Source organism: Sturnira hondurensis, unplaced genomic scaffold (genome assembly GCF_014824575.4).
Source record: "Sturnira hondurensis isolate 20B ecotype Veracruz unplaced genomic scaffold, ASM1482457v3 Scaffold0000167, whole genome shotgun sequence".
NCBI classification, from domain to species: Eukaryota; Metazoa; Chordata; class Mammalia; order Chiroptera; family Phyllostomidae; genus Sturnira; species Sturnira hondurensis.
The window spans coordinates 11853271-11869580 of record NW_028072798.1 but is presented as its reverse complement, the minus strand read 5'-3'; the positions used below and the strand labels follow the sequence as shown (position 1 = coordinate 11869580).

The 16310-nt window shown below is 47.4% G+C and overlaps 1 protein-coding gene across 1 annotated transcript in view; it reads left to right on the top strand.

Moving 5' to 3' along the window:
- LOC118988656 (histone-lysine N-methyltransferase PRDM9-like) overlaps positions 1 to 15815 on the top strand; it is a 46020-nt gene extending 30205 nt beyond the window's left edge. The window contains exons 6-15 of the mRNA XM_037048534.1: positions 82 to 131; positions 2211 to 2367; positions 2986 to 3087; positions 3287 to 3558; positions 3966 to 4033; positions 4565 to 4758; positions 6899 to 7754; positions 7920 to 8432; positions 8601 to 8848; positions 15661 to 15815. Coding sequence (XP_036904429.1) covers positions 82 to 131; positions 2211 to 2367; positions 2986 to 3087; positions 3287 to 3558; positions 3966 to 4033; positions 4565 to 4758; positions 6899 to 7754; positions 7920 to 8432; positions 8601 to 8848; positions 15661 to 15815 — 2615 coding nt within the window. The remainder of the gene's footprint in view (positions 1 to 81; positions 132 to 2210; positions 2368 to 2985; positions 3088 to 3286; positions 3559 to 3965; positions 4034 to 4564; positions 4759 to 6898; positions 7755 to 7919; positions 8433 to 8600; positions 8849 to 15660) is intronic.
- The last annotated feature ends 495 nt before the right edge of the window (positions 15816 to 16310 follow it).

The following is a 16310-nucleotide window of genomic DNA, read 5'->3' as shown; positions in this document are numbered from 1 at the left end:
TTCACAATTCTGTGTCCTTAATAAGAATCTCCAGATTTTGGAAATATTTACCAACCAAAATGCTGATTTATCATCTTTCAGTGGAACCTTCTTGGGTGGCCTTCAGAAGGGAACAGAGTAAATACCAGAAGGTGAGTATGTCCCAAATCCTATTGACAAGAACATTTTCCTCATGGATAGAAATGCAGGTAAGAGTAGGGAAATGCAGAAAGTATCCTAGGAATTGGTGCCTTCCTTTCCTGGTTTCTTCAACACATTGTCCGACATCATCCTTTTTTAAAGATTTTATTTATCAATTTTTTAGAGAGAGGGGAATGGAGGGAGAAAGAAAGGGAGAGAAACATAAATAGGTGCCTCTCATAAAACCCAGGCATGTGCCCTGAACAGGAACTGGTGACCATTTAGTCTGCAGGCCAGCGCTCAATCCACTGAGCCACATCAGCCAGGGCTCATCATCTTAACAGTTAGTAACTACAACAACAATAGTAACTACCAGTTGTTTCATTCTCACAATGTTTCAGACTTTAAGAATTCTATGTGAATAAACTCAGTTACACATTACAACTACCTAGTGAGGAAGGTACTGTAACTGTCACCATTTACAATGAGTAAAGTGAGCTTTCAGCGATATAGAAATATTTGACTGTATGTCTAAGATCAAAGTATCAGTGTTTGTGCAGTCTAATCCATAGTTTCTTCTCTAAACCACTTCCAAACTCATTAAAACTTCCATGGTTTTTTCCCTGGCAAGCGTGACTCAGTTGTAGGCCAGGTTCCCGGTGGGGATATTTGTGAGAAGTTGATCAGTGTTTCTCTCTCACATCGATGTTTCTCTACCTCTCTCCCTCCCTTCCCCTCTCTCAAAAAAACAAAATCTCTAAATTAAAAAAGCCTTCACAGTTTTCTAAAATTTACATTGTCTTACACATGTCATTACATCATTCATCTGAAAGTTTCAACTAAAGTTCTTCTATGTTATACTGAAGTGAGAGATGCACTAAGACCCCCCGAATAAGGACAGTGTACAGTGTGTAGGCAGTTGGTACAGTGGGTGGCCCCAGAGGAAGAAGAATGTAAAATGTCCAGGATCACAGCCTCCCACTCTAATCAAAAAAAGCATCTCCCACCCCAGAGGAGCCTCAGGTTTCATGATTGAGAAACAACAAATAATAAAATGACTTAAGGACTTCATATAGGTTACACACTGCTCAGTAAGAACTCATCCATCTGGAACTGATTTCAAATGCTCTTATAGGATGAAGTAACAGCTTCTTTGAGCTCTAAGGAGGCCACTCTCATCCTGTTTAGAATCATTTGTTCAGCCTGCCTGCTCTGTGTTGTGAGCTCTTTGAGAGGCTGGTCCATACCTGAGACATGTCAGAGGTCACAGGCCCAGATCAGGGCTCCTGAGGGCCCCCGAATGTTTGCTGAATGAATGATTTCACAATTGCAAAATAAATTAGAAGATGGTCAATGAACGCTGAAGGTAATTTCTGTGGGATTGAAACATGGAGAGAGCTGAGGGGTAAATTGACAGTAGCACATTCATGCTGTATTATGTAATTCACAGAACACCTTATTGAACATTATTTAATTACACATTCACTATAATATTAAAAATTGGCATGTTATAGATCAGGGCACTGAAGACAACCAGCTACTGATACAGCCTTATTCAAACAATTGGGAACCCGCTATTCTTTCCAAGGTATTGCAGATTTTATCACCATTTTATTTATTATCTAGACATGTATCTGCCAATTATTTATTTATTCTCTTTCCCATATCCTTCACTCTCAATATTACAGAGACAGTTAAAAGAAGACAGCCATAAGGCATGGGTTCTAATCTTGATTCATTGGCCCTATCCCTTCTATATTCATACTCCCTAGATATTTCCAGGGGTTCAAGTACAAAGACATGCATGTAAAACGTATCCTAAGCCTTACAAAATTAAAGACATGTTATCTTTTTTTTTAAGATTTTACTTATTTATCTTTAGAGGGGAAGGGAAGGAGAGAGGGAGAGAAACACCAATGTATGGTTGCCTCCAGTGCGTCCCCTGCCGGGAACTGGCCCGCAACCCAGGCATGTGCCCTGACCGGGAATTGGACCGCGATCATGTGGTTCCCAGACCTGCGCTCAATCCTCTGAGCTACACCAGTCAGGACCGACATGTTATCTTTTAATATGTGACTCTTATATTGAAGGCAACATCCAGGGTGCTATTAAGCAATGAATACAGTTTAAAGGAATTGTCAGGAACAGCAAATTTGATGACTGCAAGTGACTCAGAGCATGCCCAGAAACCAGTGTCCTCTCCTGGAGAAGGATGTGTCTTTGGAAAGCACACTAGACGAAAATCGGGTGAGAAAAAATAATTTGGAAACTTTAGTTTTTCTAAGTGCTACAGAAGGGCTGAGAAGTACAGCCTAGGTCTGTGGGGCGGACTTTGGATGGGCCTGGATTTAAGCTGGGCTAAGCTGAGAGTGAAGTTACCACTGGACCTTTGGGCAAATCCTATAAATTCTCTGAGCTCCCAAATGCTGGTGTGTAAAGTGAAGATAAGGATACCTCACTCATATATTGTTTGAAAATGTTAAATTGAATTTAAAACAGGTGACACATGCAAGTTGTCCAATAAATCCATCTGTGATAATAGTGACCACACTTTATTGCTGTTGTGTGCCCAGGGCTTTACTCAATGCCTAACACATAATGTGCTCTCCATAAATATTTTATGAATGATTAAAGATTGGAAGTTAAACCTGGTAATGGGAAAATCTAGAAACTAAAATTGAATCAGTCGTCTGTAGTTAGTGTGGAGTCTTACTCTTCTGAACCAATAGTTAATGGAGTACAATACCAGAGTGTGCAAAAGGACAGATAATAATTTGATGGGAGGAGATTGTGTGTTATCTGACAAAATGGGAACTAACGCTCTAGACCCCACCAACCTCGCTCACCTTCCCTTCTCCAACTTAGAACTCAGGAGAAAGGAGATTGACGTGAAGACATACAGCCTACAAGAAAGGAAAGGCCATGTGTACCAAGAGGTCAATGAGCCCCAGGATGATGACTACCTTTGTAAGTGACCCTCACTAAGAAGTGTATTATGATACGATAATTTCATGTAGTCCTTTCGTCCCCAAACCATTTCCTTCCTCTAGTGACCTGGAGTACAGGATTGAGTTTCAATGATGTGAGTGCCAGACTCCCTCTGAAGCTCTTTGTGTCCAAGAACATGTGCTAAACCTTCCCCAACCCCTGTTGCTCTCGCCTCCAGATTGTGAGAAGTGTCAGAACTTCTTCATCAACAGCTGTGCTGTGCATGGATCCCCTACATTTGTAAAGGACAGTGCAGTGGACAAGGGGCATCCCCACCGCTCAGCCCTCACCCTGCCCCCTGGGTTGAGAATTGGGCCATCTAGCATCCCTGAGGCTGGGCTTGGAGTGTGGAATGAGGCAGCTGATTTGCCTGTGGGTCTGCACTTTGGCCCTTATGAAGGACACGTCACAGAAGATGAAGAGGCAGCCAAGAGCAGATACTCCTGGCTGGTGAGAACTATTTACCTCTTCCCCTGTCCTCTGGCTTCCCACATTCCTTCTGAGGCTTAGAGGGACCTCACCTCTTACGTGCTAGACATGGAGGGGATGATGTGGTTAGCTCTGTGCACTGACTGGACTTCACATGGACACAGAGCTCCTGTTGAAGGATCAGAAAGTAAGGGGGAGCAAAGTGGTACAGACACAAAGGAGTGGCTTGTCCCTTGTGGGATTCCTACTGTGATTGGACAGGTAGACTCAGATGTGTAGGTGAGGAATAAGAAAAATATCATGTGATCACAGCTGGCAGTTGAATCTCCATGCAGGTTGAATGAGCTTTGATGACTGTGGAGTAAAATAATTCTATTACCTTCCTACCAAAAAAGTAAAAGGTCCTTAACTTCTTTTCTGAAACACAGATCGCCAAAGGGAGAAACTGCTATGAGTATGTGGATGGAAAGGACAGATCCTGGGCCAACTGGATGAGGTGAGTTCAACAGGTCTCTGGGTGCCAGAGGGGACTCTCATCCCCCACAAGCCCATATATCTGTCCCTCTCATCATGCCTCTCTCAGTGGTCTCCCTTAATCCTTTTTTCCCTCCTTCTCTCCATACAGTGTTCTTTCATTTCAGGGGACTTTTAGGAAAAAAGTATAGCGTATGTCCTCAAAATAGAATTACAGCTTGTCCTCAAAATAGAATACAACTTGATTTAGAGTTTGGAGCAGCCAGAGATCACAGGATATTATGGCCAGTCAGGTTGGAGGTTAAGTCTAGAACTGAGTTTTAGAAAATAGTATTAGGCAGGATGAACACTGTAAGCAGGACTTGGAAGTAGGAATTCACATACACACTGATAGACGCTCAGACACTGAACAAAGATTCCCTTGAAGCATTAGGGGAAGTAGGCAACACCAAAGCCTGAGTTGTAAGAATCAGTGAGGAGCTGGACATGGATGTAACAGGTAGTGGGAATTCATCACTGTGGTTTTCTTTCCCTTCATCTGCCTCAATCCCAGGTTTGTGAACTGTGCCCGGGATGATGAAGAGCAGAATCTGGTGGCCTTTCAGTACCATGGGCAGATTTTCTACCGAACCTGCCGGGTCGTCAGGCCGGGCCGTGAACTGCTGGTCTGGTGCGGGGATGAGTATGGCCAGGAGCTGGGCAGCAAGTGGGGCAGCAAATGGAAGAGAGAGCTTGCGGCTGGGAGAGGTGGGCACCACTGTTCTTCAAAACAGAAAGAAAAGAGAGAATTCTCCATAGAGATATTCAAGATCCAACTCTTAGGTAGAGTAAAATCCACTCTACAGTCAGTAAAGTTTCCAATCACATGCTTCAGTAAATCACAATTTGTTCATATGCCTTTGACTGTTAGGCAAAATTTGTATATTTTTATTTTAAAAATATTTCATGAGCAAAATATACAACTGCATATAGACAGTGCTAGAAGACTGAAAGGTAAAAAAAGAAAAGTTTTCAAGCACTAACCAGCTCTCTCACCAAGGTAGTCTTTCTGACACTTTTATAGCTGTGTCTTCTTAATTTTCCTCCATACTTCTACATAAAACGTTTTTGTTTATAGGCATTCATTATTTTTTAAAGACTTTGTCCTGGCTGGTGTGGCTCAGATGTTTGAGCGCCAGCCTGTGAACCAAAGGGTTGCCAGTTTGATTCCCAGTTGGGGCATATGCCTGGGTTTTGGGCCAGGTCCCTAGTACAGGGTATGTGAGAGGCAACCACACATTGATTCTCCCTCTTCCTCCCTTCTTACTTTTCTGAAAATAAATACATAAATGAAACCTTTTTTTAAGATTTTATTTATTTATCTTTAGAGGGGAAGAGAAGGAGAAAGGGAGAGAAACATCAATGTATGGTTGCCTGTCATGGGTCCCCTGCTGGGAACTGGCCTGCAACCCAGGCATGTGCCCTGACAAGGAACTGCGATTGTGTGGTTCGCAGGCCCGCTCTCAATCCACTGATCTACACCAGCCAGGGCGCTAAATGGAACCTTTTTAAACAAAATTTTATTTATTTTTACAGAGAGTGGAAAGGAGGGAGAAATAAAAATCAATGTGCAAGGGAAACATTAAATCAGTTGCCTGGCACGCCCCCAACTGGCCCATGACCCTGGCATGTGGCCTGATTGGAATCGAACTTGTAACCTTTCAGTTTTCAGACAGCACCCAACCCTCCAAGCCACACCATTCAGGCAGGGCACATTCGTTCATTTCAGTGAATTATCATGTGAGATCCTACTTTGGCGCACAATATCCTGGGACCTGGAAATACAGATAAACATGAGGATGAGAATCACTGCTCTTGAGGAGCTGACAGGTGAAGGAGGGAAACCCAGGCACATGAGCTTACATGTGCATGAGACCACACAGCAGTTAGTTCTTTAGAGAAAACTAATCCAGGACAAGTGCTTAGGGATCATGGTGAGGGGAGGTGCGCTCTGGCAGGTGGTCTGGGAAGGGCACTCTCAGGAGATAACAATTTACAAAATTACCTCCAGACAAAGGATCCCAGGCAGAGGGAGCTGCTAGTGGAGGGAAGAAAAGAGGTGGGGCATTGAGTTGGCTGAGGGTCACTCAGGTCTTGTCTCAGCATACAGGGTAAGAAAGGAGATCAGACAGATGCTTAGCAGCCCAGAAATGCAGTGCCAGTGATCTGAGCTGAGACACTGGGGATTTCATGAGTGAAAGTGTGTAGTCGTCAGCTGTAGAGTAGTTGTTCTCTGTTCTGATTATGCTTTGTTAATTTTTAGAAAATAAACTCCAGTGGGGAATACCCTCATATTACTTCATCTCCAAGTGAGAGCATAGTGGTTGGCATGAGAGGAACAAGAGTCAGGCGTGTAAGAAATGTGGTTGAAATATTTTGAAACAAGTCTTCTTGGTGTATTTGAAATGGGCTAACACTAAATGAGATGAAGCATGAATATTTGGTGTGAGGCTTGAGGGGACTGTTTTACTGTTTTGGAAAACAGAGAAGCAATTCCTAGTTGGGGCTGGTGGTTTTCCTCTTGAACATGACTTAGAAGATACCTACGGATGGGAAAGGTCACTGCAGCTCCATCCACACAGGGAGTGAAATGGCCTCTCATGCTCCTCAAAAGCCCCTAGTCTGGGCAATATTAGAAAAGACCCTTGGTATGGGCTTTCCGGATTTCTGAGGAAGATGCACTGCATAAAAATAACAAGGAAAATAGATGGTGAGCGGACACTGGGAGACAGAGGTTGTGTTATTACCACAGTGAGAAGGATTCATGGGGCAGGTCTTACCAGGAGAGAAGTCATATGGCCCAGACATTCTCGTCAACATCTCTCCTGACCAAACCTTTCTCTTTCAGTGGAACCAAAACCAGAGGTGCACCAGTATCCCTCCTGCTCTCTGGCCCCTAGTCAGAAATTCCTCAGCCAACACGTGAAACTCAGTCATCCCTCTCAGATTCTCCCAAGAACATCTGCAAGAAAACACCTCCAAGCAGAGGAACCCTGTCCAGAGGATCAGAATCAGCAGCAGCAGCATACTAGTATGCACAGCTGGAATGATAAAGCTGAAGGTCAAGAGGTCAAAGAAAGGTCCAAACCTTTGCTTAAAAGGATCAGTCAGAGGAGAATCTCAAAACCCTTTTTCCAACCTTCCAAAGAACAAATGAGCTCTAGTGAGCATGAGAGAATGATGGAAGAAGAGCCCCGTAGAGGCCAGAAAGAGAGTCCAGAGGACACAGGCAAGTTCTTTGTGAAAGTAGGAATCTCAAGAATTGTAACAATCGAGCATGGAGGGTGCTGGCAAGGCTTCAATGATGGATCACATCTCATCACACATCAGGGAACACACTCTGGGGAGAAGCCCTATGTTTGCAGGGAGTGCAGGCGAGGCTTTACACAGCGGTCACATCTCATCAGACACCAGAGGACACACTCTGGGGAGAAGCCCTATGTTTGCAGGGACTGCGGGCGAGGCTTTACACAGCAGTCACATCTCATTGCACACCAGAGGACACACTCTGGGGAGAAGCCCTATGTTTGCAGGGAGTGCGGGCGAGGCTTTACACAGCAGTCACATCTCATCGCACACCAGAGGACACACTCTGGGGAGAAACCCTATGTTTGCAGGGAGTGTGGGCGAAGCTTTACACAGAAGTCAGTTCTTGTCACACACCAGAGGACACACTCAGGGGAGAAGCCCTATGTTTGCAGGGAGTGCAGGCGAGGCTTTACACGGAAGTTATATCTCATTGCACACCAGAGGACACACTCTGGGGAGAAGCCCTATGTTTGCAGGGAGTGTGGGCGAAGCTTTACCTGGAAGTCAATTCTCATCACACACCAGATGACACACTCTGGGGAGAAGCCCTGCGTTTGCAGGGAGTGTGGGCGAGGCTTTACACAGAAGTCATATCTCATCGCACACCAGAGGACACACTCTGGGGAGAAGCCCTATGTTTGCAGGGAATGTGGGCGAAGCTTTACCTGGAAGTCAGTTCTCATTACACACCAGAGGACACACTCTGGGGAGAAGCCCTATGTTTGTAGGGAGTGCGGGCGAGGCTTTACACGGAAGTCATATCTCATCAGACACCAGAGGACACACTCTGGGGAAAAGCCCTATGTATGCAGGGAGTGCGGGCGAGGCTTTACACGGAAGTTATATCTCATTGCACACCAGAGGACACACTCTGGGGAGAAGCCCTATGTTTGCAGGGAGTGCGGGCGAGGCTTTACCTGGAAGTCAGTTCTCATTGCACACCAGAGAACACACTCAGGAGAGAAGCCCTATGTTTGCAAGAAGTGTGGGCGAAGCTTTACACAGCAGTCACATCTCGTTGCACACCAGAGGACACACTCTGGGGAGAAGCCTTATGTTTGTAGGGAGTGTGGGCGAGGCTTTACACAGAAGTCAGTTCTCATTACACACCAGAGGACACACTCTGGGGAGAAGCCCTATGATTGCAGGGAGTGCGGGCGAGGCTTTACACGGAAGTTATATCTCAATGCACACCAGAAGACACACTCTGGGGAGAAGCCCTATGTTTGCGGGGAGTGCAGGCGAGGCTTTACACAGCGGTCACATCTCATCAGACACCAGAGGACACACTCTGGGGAGAAGCCCTATGTTTGCAGGGAGTGCGGGAGACGCTTTACACAGAAGTCATATCTCATTGCACACCAAAGGACACACTCTGGAGAGAGGCCCTATGTTTGCAGGGAATGTGGGCGAGGCTTTACACGGAAATTATATCTCATCACACACCAGAGGACACACTCGGGGGAGAAGCCACATATTTGCAGGGAGTGTGGGCAAGGCTTTACCTGGAAGTCAGTTCTCATCACACACCAGAGGACACACTCAGGGGAGAAGCCCTATGTTTGCAGGTGGAGTGAGTGAGTCATTAGCATTAAGTCACATATCAGTAGCCATAGGAAGTCTACAGCCCCTTACTCTCCTCAAGATTAATTAGTGGAGAAGTAACTGGTTAAACAAACCCTCCAGTTTCATGGCAAGAGATGAGATGGACAAACAGTTCCATAGTGATATGGGGATGTCAGCACCAATCTCCTTCATGTTTTTTTGTTTGTTTTGTTTTTTATTTAATTCTTGTTCAAGTATCCTTCATGGTTTTTTGACCTATTCTAAAATGTTTTGTCTCCATACACATTTTCCTCATTTTCCCATCACTGAAAGCAGAGGGTTCCTGAAGAACTCCCTGCCACAAAATACTCAGACTTTCAGCCACAGAAATTCAACACCTGCAAATGTGTAATGTGGAGTCAGTCTACTTTGATTTATGCCCAGAGAGAGGGATTTGAGACAGACTCACCTAGGAAGGGAATTTCCCAGACTCCTGAAAAGGGCCCTTTCTCCAAGTCAGCTCCCTACCCCTCCTCCCTTGGCTTCTCTTGGTTCTTGTGGTTTCCTACAACCTCTGGAGCCTCAGAGGTGAATGGCAGGAAGAGATGGATGCTTGTGCACGGGGGTGAACCTGGCTCAGTCTAGGCACCTGGTCTTCCTCACTCCTTGCTGCCCCTTCAGGGTCAGCATTTCCTGGTGCAGAGCATACAGATTCCACATCAGTTGGCAGTGGGTTTGAGTCTGGGCTCTGTCTTCTCCAGCTGTGTGACCTAAGGCAATATTCTCAACTTCTCTCTGCCTGCTTCCTAGTCTGTGCAGTGGAAATGGGAACTCCAGCTTTTTGGTTTGACATTCAAAGTTGAGTCAGCACAGAGAGAATCTGGCAAGGGAATCACTGAGATCACAAGTCCTGCTGAACAGTTTTCAGTGCCCATGTCTTTTGGGTCTTTAGTGCTGGACAAAGGAAGATAAGGACAGGGTAGGAGTCTGTGGCCAAACTCAGAATTCGAGCAGACCCCACTGCTTTCCCCACATAGACTCAGCTGCCCTGAGGAGGCCTGAGGTAGGGGATGTGCTTCCCTCCAGGTTGCCACCCTCCCACTGACCCTGGGCACCCTCAGAGCCTCCTCAGCATATGCAGGTGGTACTGAGAGTGACCTGTGAAACAAGGCCCTCACCCACCCCTTGCTGAGAACTGACACTGAAACAGCATCTGCCTACACTGGGGTGTTAGGCAGGATAGACGGTGAGCCAAGGCAGGGAAGACGAGGAAGACCTGTGTCACCCACTAACTCAGCAGTCCTGAGCCTGGTTCAATTCTATTGCCAGATGTTCCAACATCACAAGAAACACCATGCTAACACATTGAAATTCTAGGTATTGTTTCCACTATCTGGGAAAGAAAGGCTTTCAAACTTCATCCCACGGCCTAGAAGATGGAAGCAGGTCTACAGCACTCAAGTAAAGGACCCATAAAACAAATCTGGTTAATTCCTCAACTCTGTCCACTATCTTTTATGAGAGGGTCCCTAGTGCTTACAGAAAGAGCCCATTGTTAACTTTGGGTAACTGCCTCAACTTAAACTGTCTCCTGTTATGGATCTACTTTACAAGATGGCCAAGTGGGGTCAGAAGCAAGATAAGGATTCAGGCTAACAACCCTCACACATACCTATGTTTGGGTAGTCCATCCCCTTGGAAGCTGGCACTACTTTTTACCCACCAACCAATCTGTAAATTCACCACCATCCCACCAACTGTGTAAGTCCTCTGGACAAAGGGCCTGGTGCTCTTGCCTTTCACCCCCTCAGCAAGACCTGTCCTCTTCCATGAGAATGTATCACTAATAAATCCTGCTTGCACAGTAATACACCTGCTGATCTGTAATCCTTTACTGCGTTAGCAAGAACTGAGTTTCTCCTGTGACAGGTGCACCCAATCTGCATGTGGCATTCATGAAACCCACAACACAGCCGCTTCTGTCATGCACTCTCCTTGTACCTGGGTCCCACAGGGATTCATACATCACTGACACCATCTTGAAATTAGTACTTATTTTATCTTTAAACTTTTGTTTGTAAGTCTGATGGGATAATGGAAATGCACAATCTTGGTCATTCCTAGCCATCCATTGCCAGATAATGTCCACAATGGCCCAGGAACACAAAATTCCCATGGACCCAATGGGTGGGAGTCCATCAAGACTCAAGATGAGAACAGGGTAAACATCCACATGTGCATTAGGAAGGGTGCCAACAGCTCCCAGAGGTCACCCTTAGAACCAGAGCTGAGTTCAATACACAGAGATGGCAAACATTTAGTGAGGTCACCATCATAACCTCTCCTGCATGAGGGAGACCTAGGCATGACCCACCCTGTTCCTGCTGGGGTGAGTTCACCAAATGGGGAACCCACCCCCATTAACTGGAACAGTGACCTTTCTGTCCTCCCAGTGCCAATCTTGTAAAGAGTGTCTATATAAACTGTGAATTTCAGTAATAAATATCCACTATTATTTTCTCTTTAATGCTTTTTTATAGAAAGGTGTGTGTCTTGGGTTTTGTTTCCCTTCTCTGTTTCTTGCCCCACCACCACAGCCCAGAGAGAACACTTACATAAACTCAATATTCTGTGGCTTTCAGCATGGGCCACGGGAGAGGGGAAGAGTCCTGATGTAATGCTGGCAGAGGGGCTGGGACTGAAATACAGTGGGGAGGGGAACCCACAGACTGCCAGGTGATGGTCACCACCCCACAAGGACAGACCCTGGAGCTCTCCCAGAAGGCTGAGCAAATCAAGATGAGTAGAGAAAGGTCTGTTCCCTCTCCCTCCCTTTCAGCAGCAAACCATTCCTAGTGTAGCTGCCAGCCTGCAAGGTGTCCCCCAAATGCACATGCTGTCACCCCTGCCCTTCCTTGTACAGTCCCTCCTTCACACAACCAAGCTGATCTGTGTTGTGAAAATGGTGTGTGGCTCTCCAAGCTAAGTCATAAACAGGCCCTTTTGTTTCAGCTTTGCTTGCATAGTTCACACCATCTCAGACCACCTTGTGCAGGGAGCTGGGTGTTTACACACCCCTCCCGCCTACCCATCAGTGCCTGGCAGCCACCATCCTTGTTTTGAAGTGGAGGCTCCAAGAAGCGAGTGTAGCCTGACATCTGCTGGATTCTGCATCTTCTGTTCTTGACAGGCAGCTCAAGTCACTGTCCTGTCCCTGTAACACCTGGTGGGCCTCCAAGGCCACTCCAACAGCACCTGCCTGCTTCCCAGCTCCTCCACATGACACTGTGATAGGCATGGATGGGGCAGGTCAATAGTCCTTGGTCGATAGTCCAAAAACAACATTAGTTGCTGAGGTGACAAGACAGCATGGCCACCTGCCTTCATCACCCACTTGACTCTGTGACTACAGTGGCCACCACGGCTATGGCCAGTCCCACCTAGTTTATGTTCTGATTGCCACCCAAGTAAGGGGACTGTGGGCTGGCTTGGGGACCATAGCTGGGCAGGTGAGGGGTCACTGGCCAGAATGGTCAGCCACGAACACAGAACAGCTCACTGCCTTCGAAGATGGGGCCAGGTAAGCCTTTCTGAAATTTGGCAGATTTGCCTTGACACCCAGACCTTCCCTGTCGTTGCTGGTCTGGCCCTTGGTCTGGCCCTGGTCCTAACTGCTCTGGAAAGTTCCTGACCCAGCCCCTGAGAGCTGCCCCTGGGGAGGTATATTACCCACAGACGTTGTTTTCAAAGATCAGACTTCTTAAAAGTTACTTTAAAAAGCTTTTTTTTTTTCAATGCATGGTTGCTTCTCGTGAGCTGGCTTGCAACCCAGATATGTGCCCTGACTGGGAATCGAACCCCAATCCCTTGGTTTGCAGGCCCGTGCTCAATCCACTGAGCTACACCAGCTAGTGCTTTAAAAAAGCTTTTTTGAAAAAAAATTTTAAAGTAAGAGACAGTTAATCTCATCACCTAGAGAAAACTGTAATGTGAAATTTGCACTTTAAGATCTTTTGTGGACTCTCATACTTGATGGGAACATTTTTTTCTGATGATATGCAGTTATTGTTTTAAAAAAGTGAGTTTGGGAAATACAGAAAATGAAACCACCCATGATTCCATAATCCAGAAGGCACACCAATTAACACAGCCAGTTAGAGCTCTCTGTTCATCACACACATGGGCACACCTGCAGTTTTCCTTTACAAACGGTACAGAGCCCTGTCTGACTGACTTCCTCTGCAGCCTCTTTCCCTCCCAAACCCCTTGAACACCTTCCTCCAGTTTCCATAGTTACACTAGGTCCCACATCCTGGGCTGGGTTGAGGTTTCACCAACCCCCCTTGTTGGATAAGAATGGTGTTTCTGGGAAGCATCCGTATAGCACATGTCAGCCTAGTTCTGGTCCAGACGTGAGTGTGCAGTGTGTGCAGTGCATTCAAGGCCGAGTGTCCTGCATTTAAGGGGACAGCACACTCCACCTTCAGGCCTCACAGGATGTCAGCATCTTCCTCTCAGCTTTCTCCTGAGGAAGGTGTTTCAAAATCCTTGAGGCCATGGTGGGGTGGGGGCACTGCTTTCTGGGGAGCAGAGGAGAAACATCACGCTGAGTGGTGGCTCTCAGGTGGGACCACAGGCATTGTCCTCTGTGCCCTGGCCTATTTCTCTATGGTTTTGCAGCTTTTTGCTCAGGTGATGCCTTCTAATAAGGGCCCCCAAATGCCTCAGATGCTGTGGTTGGTAATGGAAGGTCAGGACACAGCAAACCCAAGTCCCTCCCACAGGTCAGTGTGGCACTGACAGCCGCTGGGCTTACTGGACAGTTAGGCTTGTGCTGTGGTCTCTCTCCTGTTGTCCTTTTAGGAAGCTCTCTCTGGGCACCAGATGGGCTACTGATGTTCCCCGATGCCCGCCTTGGTCTCAAGAGGCAAAGGAGAGACTGGGCTACCCCTCCCATCTACTTCCCAGAGAATGACTGAGGCCCAGTCCCAAAAGTGTAGGTCAGGAATTGACAGACCTAGGCAGGCCTAGGAGAAACGGAAAATCACCAGACAGGAAACTGCACTGCGGGAAACTGCCTGCCTGGGAAACTGCCTGCCGACCCTAATCAGGACGAATGGATGCTCAGCTAAGATTGGGGTCTGGGGTCGACCTACCCAGTGTAACAGGATGCAGCTTTAACCTGAGTCTGACAAGATGTACCAAGAACAATGGTCAGCAGAAACAGCACCCAGCCACCAGCTCTAGCCAATCAGACTCACACCCCAATCAGTTACCCTTTGTGGGGTTTTGTGCTTAAAAACCCTGCCCTAAGAACAACCGAGTGAGTCCCAATCCCCTTTGGTTGGCCCCACTTTCTCCACTTTCCCCCACTAATGAACCCTGCAACTTAGCTCACTGCTGTCTGTCTGGTTTTTTGAATGACTCCGACCTAACAGGAACGGCCAAGGGCAAGCTCTGATCTCATTCTGGGAGCCCTGCTGAGGGAATTCAGACTCAATGGGGACTGTTCTCTGCAGATTCTGTTCCTGTGTCATCTTCAGATCAAATCGAACAAGGAAGAGAGAGTCCGGGTCTCCTACAGCATCGTTGGCCCAGGTGCTGACCCACCTCCTTTCTTTTTCTTTATCCTCCCCCGAGGACATTTATGTCATTGCTTTTAGAGAGAGGGGAGGGGGGGGAGAGAGAGAAACATCAATGTTTCTCTCATACATGTCCTGATCAGGGGAATGGAACCCTCAACTTTTCAGTTACTGGACGATGCTCCAACCAGCTGAGCTTCTGGCCAAGGCTGACAAACCTCCTCTGATGTTTGTCGTAAGAAGGGAAAGTTGGTGGCTGCAGGTGACGACAACCCTGGATGGGGAGAAGCGATCGCACTATTGCGAGTGTCTCCTGTGTGGCTTCAGGGGGGTCTAGAACCAGGGGTGACGGCCTCACTTCCTAAACACCTCAGACAGCCACTTGTCTTGTGAAGTCATTCAGGACACATCTGTAAGCCCTTTTCACATTCCAGGGGCTGCACATGAAGGTTAATAGGGTGGAGGTGGGCAGGGCAGGGCACAGATCTGAGCTGTGTGCTCATGGACAAGCTCTGATGGACTGATCTCCAGTCCCCCTCACCTGCCAGTGGCAGCCACTGCTACTTTCTCCCCCTGTTTATTCCTTTTCTGTCAGGATGGCTTTGTCCCCACAGCAAACCCCTGCTCACCAGCCAGCACCAACCGTCTCCTGATGACCCCATGATGGGAACAGCCACCTCAGGTTAATTCATGGACCAAACTCCAAAGTCTTGGCTTAAGTGACCAGCACTCACTCCCCCCACCCAGCTCTCCCCTCTGGCTTGTGAGGCCAGTGTCCAGACAGGACGCCCCTGACATTGTCAGGGAAAGAGGGGTGAGTGTCTGGGAGCAGTGGCACAGGTGGAGGGATGAGACCTGGGACACGCCCTTCCCTCAGGTCCCTGATAGTTTCATCTTAATGAGGGACAGTGTTCCCACAGCTACAGCACTCTCACAACTACAGCTGTGTCAAAAGAAGCCCTAAATCTTTCCAAATGAGTAAACACATAACATTGAAATTGCTGCAGTGACGTGGTGGACTACACGGCTGTGTCACTTCACAGGCAGTACTATCGTCTGCACAGTGAGGGGCCTGAAACAGGAGCACGTTGCACTTTACACTTCTGTGCTAATTTTGTTGCCATGCTGGTTGTTAACTATTGGGATTTCAACTCCCCTCCGTGTTTCCCTGCAGGCATCACCAGGATGCAAGTGACAGCAATGGACGCAGCCGGCGACAAGAACACCTATGACGCAGCCACAGCTCACACCACGGTGCCTCAGCACAGCACAGTCACCATCAACCAGCACACGGACATCGTCGCTGCGTTCACTTCAGGACAAGACTGACAAGGTTGGGGGCAGGAGGGGCCACTGGGTGGGGTGGGGTCCATGTATATTTGTCCCAGCAGGTGGGCACAAACTGGCCAATCAGAACAGACACCAGCCAATCAGAACAGACACCAGCCAATCAGAACAGACTCTTAATTAGAACATGCGCCAACCAGTCAGAAGGGGCACCTGCTCAGACGGGGTCCTGCTGGTGCCCACAGGCTGACTCTGAGCCCTGAGCACAGTAAGCCCTAAGGAATCACCAGATACATCAGAAATGTGCTCACAAGACTGCCCTGTACGTAGCAGGATGAAATGGCCTCTCACAAAATTAGACCACATTCTCTGCTGAAAATAGAAAATACTCCCAGCATCGCCCGCCACCATGAGAGTGGAACACATAAGTAAGGGGGGTCCTAGAACCCACTATCTGGTGCTGGGACTGGGAATATATGGATCAGATTCCAATCCAGGTAAAGTCTCCTCAGGTCAGTTCTGGGAGGGGATGGTCTG